At 40.7% G+C, this 6,934-nt stretch overlaps 1 protein-coding gene across 2 annotated transcripts; it reads left to right on the forward strand.

Annotated features, from left to right (window-relative positions):
- Window positions 1-231: 231 nt before the first annotated feature.
- LOC117271593 (proenkephalin-A-like) lies at window positions 232-5,418 on the forward strand. 2 transcript variants are annotated; one of them, XM_078172859.1, is made up of 3 exons: window positions 232-652; window positions 998-1,144; window positions 4,573-5,418. In XM_078172859.1, exons 2-3 carry the CDS (start codon window positions 1,001-1,003, stop codon window positions 5,170-5,172), a joined length of 744 nt encoding a protein of 247 aa, XP_078028985.1. In that variant the 5' UTR covers window positions 232-652; window positions 998-1,000; the 3' UTR covers window positions 5,173-5,418. The 2 variants fall into 2 exon arrangements, with proteins under 2 accessions (XP_078028985.1, XP_033505765.1); XM_033649874.2 differs by having other exon boundaries at window positions 234-600.
- Window positions 5,419-6,934: the final 1,516 nt, after the last annotated feature.

Consider the following 6,934-nt stretch of genomic DNA (forward strand, 5'->3'; position numbering starts at 1 on the left):
TGGTAGGCTGCCATTTATTATCTCTGTCACAGACTTCCTGAGAAGCAATAGACTAAACAAATGACTTGTTGGAGTCCGACGTGTGACAGAAAAAAAGCTGTGAGTGATAAAGACGGAGAACGGGGGAGGGGTTGGGGCTGTCAACGTGACATCGTTACGCTTATTAACCCCCCCCCCCCCCCCCCCCCATTATCCCCGGTGACGTAAGCCACAAAAAGTACTTTAGCAAACCGCGAGCCAGCATCCGCAGCGCTTCATCGAGCACTTTGAACGGACTCAGCAAGAGTTTAAGGGGCGTTGTTTTTCTCGACCTTTTGACGCACTGACCGTCTATGTAGCGGACTACACTTGTGCCACGGAAAACCGGTGTCAGCGCGCGGACAGTGAGGGAAGAGAGAACAAGCTCTGTGTCTGTCTGTTTGCTGATTGGCTGAACCGTGACCGCTCTGCCCACCGTGTACAACACAGGGAGCTGTGCGCACATATATTGGGTGCACACGTTCGTGCCCCTTAACAGTTTACCATTCTGCCGGTACCCCAGAGGGCACGCGCGGCCGAGGAAAGCATAGAACAGCTCGAGTATTATTTCAGACAACAGAGGTAAGGCTCCGTGATGACAGGAAACTGCTACTTTTACTCCAATTATTAATAAGTAAGTAATAAGTACTACTACTGCTACATTTGTTACAGTTACTATCACAATTACTACAACTGATGTTTCTGAGACTCATAGTCATGCCCTCACATCACCCACAGCATCCAGCATAGGCAGATAGACTTTATGCTGTCCATACATACATACCTGTGTTAATGATTGATTTCACGTAATAACAGGTTGCTAACAGCGGCAGAAGCAGACTTAGTAGTGATAGTAGTGGCAACAGTAAGTTGAAATTACTAAATGGCTCTGTTACTTCATTTTGGAAAATGACGTTAACAGTCTGACAAAGGTTGAACTTTTTGTAATGTTTGTGTTTTTGTCTTTGTGTGTCAACAGTCTATGGCTGCCTCCGCACACTGCAGCTGCGTGTGGATGTTGGTGTTGGGTGCTTGTGTGTCGCTGGTGGTTGGAACTGAATGCGGGAAGGAGTGCGCACTGTGCGTGTACCGTCTGCTGGGACAGCAATCCAGTTTCACCTCCCTGGTAATGTCACTGTATTTCAGTATTACTATGAAATGATTAACATTTCCAACACAGAGACAACGTATATAATTGATAAGGTGAAATCAGCAAGGTTACAGAGACAGTGTGGTGTCTTCCTCTGGCCACTTCGATCATCAGTCAATTACAGAATTAAACTAAGGCAGTGTGAGGAACAGGCACAGCAGTCTGGTTTCTCCTCCTCATTTTATCAGCTATAATATATCCAGGGACCAACTAATAATGGTACTGGGCTGCTCCTTATTGAAGTCTATTATTATAATATATTAAGTAAAACACACAGTCTTTCATTACGGCGCCTCTCCTCTTTTCACACTCTCATCTCTGTGTCTTCAATTATTAGATAACTTATGACAATAGACTACTGTCTCAAAGACTTAAGAATATACTATTTTAGTCCCTTCTCCATGTTTCCCTCTGTCTGCATTCAATTCCTTCTCTCCCCTTCCTCACCCATCATCCTTTCCCATTTGATCCTTCCCCTCCTCCCTCAGCCCATATGTGGCTGGAATGATGGTAGGCTTCAAGCCAGTATGTAAAACTTCAAGGTTTTTTTTTTCCCTTTCCTTTCCTCTTACTTCTTTATTCTCTTTACTTCCCATGCCCCCTTCTCTATTTTATCTGTTTTATGTACATTTAAGTGTTCTCTCAAATCTGAAATAATTTAGATGTTGTGTCAAATGCGAATCATCAGTGTGAATCATATACATTTACATTCTGTAAATTTCATGACTTTATTTCTATATTTCACATATGATGTCTGACTGGGTTAATGCTCACCTTTGTACCTCTGCAATATCAACATCTTTGCTTAATTGATACATGTAATTGTCTTAAATGACATTGATGTAAGTGTCCAATGACAAAAACTAGACATATAGAGAAGTCATATTTGTATAATCTTCAACAATGGAGAGGGCCTCCATCCTTTAAAAAATAATGAAGATTTTGGAAATGCCTTGAAATTCTCTGACCCACAGAATATGGATTTAGTTTGAATTCTTTACACTTTGCACAAATGTTTCAGAGAGAAACCTGTGACTGCCGGAAGGAGGGAAAAGACAGATTGAAATCCAAATAATGTTCAATCTTGGAATCAGCCCATATTTGGTTTTTACTGTCCCTTTTCCTTCTTTTCACCATCATTGCTTTTTGTATACTTCCCATTATGGCCTCCAGAGGGTGCTGATACCCAACACCCTCTCAGCCCCTAAAGTGCCAGTATGTCCTCAATTCAATTTTCCTGTTCATTAATTCTGTCTTCATCAGCCAGCGGCACTGAAAGCTCAGCAAGAATCCCTCCTCCCTGCCATCAAATAAGTGAAATCCAATGACACATATAAGATTTGGAGCAAGTTATCCTGGCAACATGCAGCCCCCAGGGCCCAGCGCATGCCTTTAGTCTGATTGTATTCCTGCCACCGGGGTTATATGGACTCACATAGTTAAAGGATGACTGGGATGAGTGGGTGGGGCTATGCGGGACACAACGGGGAGGCTACCATTAGACGAAGAGGATGCTGTGTCACTGGGTGAGGAACAGGCTGGGACAGATGGTTTCAACAGAGAAACTGTCTTTTCTAAGCTGTTGAGAGTAAATGAGGGATGTCATCGATAAAACAGGCTGTTGTGTTCTCCCAAAGAATCTGTTAACGATTGTAATTTCTCCCTTGTTCACTGTTTCTCTCTTTTGTGAGCACAATCTGGAGTGCAACGCACACAATATAGATGACAGAGCTTTTCCATGTGTTTCTCGCTCCATTTAAATTTCAGTAACTATTCATCAAGCACTACTGTCAAGCTTAAAGCAATTTACAATTACAGTGGGAAAATGAAGAGTGATGGATGGAATTAGCCACATAGAATACATGATTAAAAATTAATAAATTGATGGAATTTGAATTTCTTCTCGATTTGAATGCTAATGTCACAGACAACTCTCCTACCATGATAAATCTGAACAAATCCAGAGTTGACAAGTATTTCATTTTGCCGTGATTCACTTCAAGGGCTGATGGGAGAATCATTCTCAAAATTAATTATAATGAATTTTATACAGCCTAAAATGCATTTCATTCTCATGTTCTCAGGTTATTAATGTCTCAAGTGAAACATTTGTAAAGAGGCATTTCATAGTGAGCGCATCACAGTCTCCTAAAACCAAAGAAGTCATCTTTAAATAGCTTTTCTTTCTTGCTAGAACCTGAATTTAGTTTATATTTATTATATTTATAATTAAACGCTACAGGATGATCAGTTTCCCGTTTAATGCATCAAAGCTTTAACATTCCTGAATAATTTCTTAAAGGAACATGGAAATATGCTTTTTTGATTTCTTTGCAAGAGTGAGATGAGAAGATCAATGTCAGTCTCATATGCCTTAAAGGTATATTCCAGAACTTAGTGTTGTACTTCCATAAAACTGGGGCACTTCTAAAAGGGAGATTTCAAAGAGGATAGTATATGAAGCAGCACAGGCCTGACTTTTAGTCCCTAATATGGGTCAAGATTCAAAAACCGGGTCCTTCATTTCTCATAAGGGAACTCAGTGATGTCTCTTCATCAGACTCTTTTTGCTTAGTAAATGTCCTCAATAAAACTCCACACTTTTTCCAAACAGCCAACTGTATACAGCTTTCTGGAGTTGTCACTGGGGTAATAAGAAATACTCAACATGTAGTGCCTCCTAAAACAGCAAAATTAGACACATTTACCCTACATGTTCAAATTAATATTTAACACTGAATATTTAATACTGAACTGACTGTACTGAATCATCATAGCCACTGACATAATCAGTAGTTTTTTAAAAGGTGAGCTCCCCTCACTGGTGACTGAGAGCCTTGTTGTCAGCTTAGCCAAAATGTTTAGTTCTATTATGTTACTTAATGAATGACTTTGAAATCCACAGAAAAAGTCATAATGCAGTAGATCCGTTGCAATGATTATTTAGCTATAAACCTGTTACGCAATTCTTATACAGGCTGACTGTTGTACTAAAAGTTTGAACCAGCAACAGAAAAATAAAAACAAATCTTAAAGTCTTAAGTGTTCTCATCTTTAAATTAAACTGAACAAAATCCTTTAAAGTGATTGTTGATGTCCATCTACATACAAAATATGTCCTGACTCCAGCTCTGTATGCAACTCACACAGACAGGGTTGACATTTATCATCTCATCTCATCTCATTCTCAGAGAGAACACAAATAAATGTGTTTTCTGAAATCTCTGTGGAGCCATTTACATACCTACATAATGTAGAAAATGAAAAAATTCCTTCCCTGATTAAACCTTAGTTATTCAGGTACTGATATTTCAATAGAAGCATGACAGCATGCTGTGCCTGGCAAACACTGTGTTGATAAGATTAACTATGAAATGTCATAATTATCAGTTAAATTTTTCCAGACATGCTCACTCGAGTGCGAGGGCGGGTTGGACAGCCAGCAGCTCCGCCTGTGCCGGGACTTCCTATTGGAGGAGGAAAACCACATTCTTATAAATACTGACCCCCGTCAACAGCAGGAACAGGAAGCAGCAGGCACCGTGACAGCTGACGATGAGGATGCAATATCACCGGAGCACCAGCTGGCCAAGAAGTATGGCGGTTTCATGAAGCGCTATGGTGGTTTCATGTCTCGCCGTTCATCCTCTCCAGAGGCGGTACTAGAGGATCCTGGAAACCAGGATGAGGAAGAAAATGTTCGCCTGGAGGTCCTAAAGATTCTCAATGCTGCGACTGAGCACAGTGATGAGGGTAATGGTCAGAGAGGTGAGGCAGTTAAGAGGTACGGAGGTTTCATGCGTCGGGCTGAAGGAGGGGTGGCACAAGGCGACATGCTGGAGGCAGTGTTAGGCCGTGGGCTCAAGAAGCGCTATGGAGGGTTCATGAGGCGTGTGGGCAGGCCTGAGTGGCTGGTGGACAGCAGCAAGAGTGGGGGGATGTTGAAACGGGCCTGGGAGAATGGCAGCGAGTTACAGAAGAGGTATGGGGGGTTCATGGACTAGGAAGCCACAGCTATGACCCCTCACAACCCCCATCCAACCCAACCCCTCCCTTCAACCAGTCACCTTGTAATCTGGACTTGTTGGCCTGCCCCCTCAGCTTTGTATAATGTGCTGCTGCTGACTTCATTGATTCAGTTGCTTCTGTAATGATTAAAAAGATAAACATGAATCATTCAGATGTACACAATTTATCTGGTCTGTTTTTGGTTTTCCTTATGATACTATTTATTAAAAGAATGTGTTGATTGAGGTGTGTTGGTCGAGGGTATGATTTTTTTTTTAAAAAGTACCATGTTCAAGTGTGTGTGTGTGTGTGTGTGTGTGTGTGTGTGTGTGAAGAAGAAGAAGCAGAAGAAGAGGGAGCCACAGTTAGGTCAGGGGCTCTCTTTTAACATTAAAATAGGCAGATATTTGCTGTATAAGTGTATCAGCACAGCATATAACATAAAATGTGTTGCTTTCGTGCTTTCCATGAAACTGCTACTCTAACAAAAGCATGAGAGATGTTAGGCAAATACAGCAAATTGTGCTGACAATTCATTGTAGAATGAATTGGACATGATTCTTAATGATAGATCATGTTGTATATCCATCTATACTGAGGCACACATACATCGATCAGCCAAAACATTTAAACTACTGACAGTTTAAGTGAATAACATTGATCAGCTTGTAACAATGCAATGTTCTGTTGGGAAACCTTGGGTTCTGATGTTCATGTGGTTGCCACCTGACATGCTCCACCCACCTGAACACCAGTGCAGAACAGGCACCCCCCCTTATAGCAGTGACATGCCCCAGTAGCATCATCTTCCAACCACTTAAAAAACGCTTTAACACGACAAGTCACATTCACACATTCACACACTGAGTCACAACCACCCCTGATGATTAGGGTATTATGTTTGTTGCTTGACGTCCAATAGTGGACACTGCTTAAAGAGATTTTAGAAAGTTATTCAAACTGAGACCATAAAAGTGGAAATGACAAAAATAGGAGTCTGAAACGAACGGCCACTGTGCAACACAGAATGATACGGATTCTCCATTCTGTTTTGCAGCAACAACTGCTGCTGCTGTCAAAATTAGCTCTAATGCATTTTGTATGTTAGTATGTGTTTATGCATATACGTACGTGTTTACTAAAACTCACAATGCTGAAAGGATGAGGAAGAATTTTAACATGTCTAAGCTCTGCATGTGTATACCAATCTTACTTAGAGAGCATGACATAGTTTTGTCAACAATTAGTTAATTCAAACTGTCAGCTGTACCCACTGAGCCGCCATGATCCTGGTTTCTGCCAGGTAAAAGATTAACAGTTAAAAATAAGGAAATATCTTAAAACAAATGAGATACAGCTGCACTTACTAATCCAATCAACCATGGGAGGTTAAATGAGGTTTTGATGAGCAGGTAGTCAAATGATGGCCTATACAACTGAGATATGCATAATCTCCCACTCTCTCTCCATCAATTTCTTATCAAAACATCAAAGATTAACATTGCACATGAAAAATTAATATATTAGCTAGCTAACTTATTTTCACCCACAGCATGTGCAACTTACTTCAGTATAGGGATTCCCCCAAAAAAGTTGTTAAGCCAAGTGGCAAGTATCTTTTGATGGGGCATGCAGTACTTACAGCAGTGTAGTTGTAACAAATGTAGTGAACAATGTAGTGAAGTAAAAGGTAAAAAAAAAAAGAAAAGTGAATTACTGGCTCAAAAATATACTGAAGTAAAGAGTAAAAATAATGTT

Source organism: Epinephelus lanceolatus, chromosome 12 (genome assembly GCF_041903045.1).
Source record: "Epinephelus lanceolatus isolate andai-2023 chromosome 12, ASM4190304v1, whole genome shotgun sequence".
Taxonomy (NCBI): Eukaryota; Metazoa; Chordata; class Actinopteri; order Perciformes; family Serranidae; genus Epinephelus; species Epinephelus lanceolatus.

Coding starts and splice junctions, on each gene's coding strand:
- LOC117271593 (XM_078172859.1), top strand. CDS start 1,001: ATGGCTGCCTCCGCACACTGCAGCTGCGTGTGGATGTTGGTGTTGGGT. Junction 1,145..4,572: donor AATCCAGTTTCACCTCCCTG/GTAATGTCACTG, acceptor AAATTTTTCCAG/ACATGCTCACTCGAGTGCGA.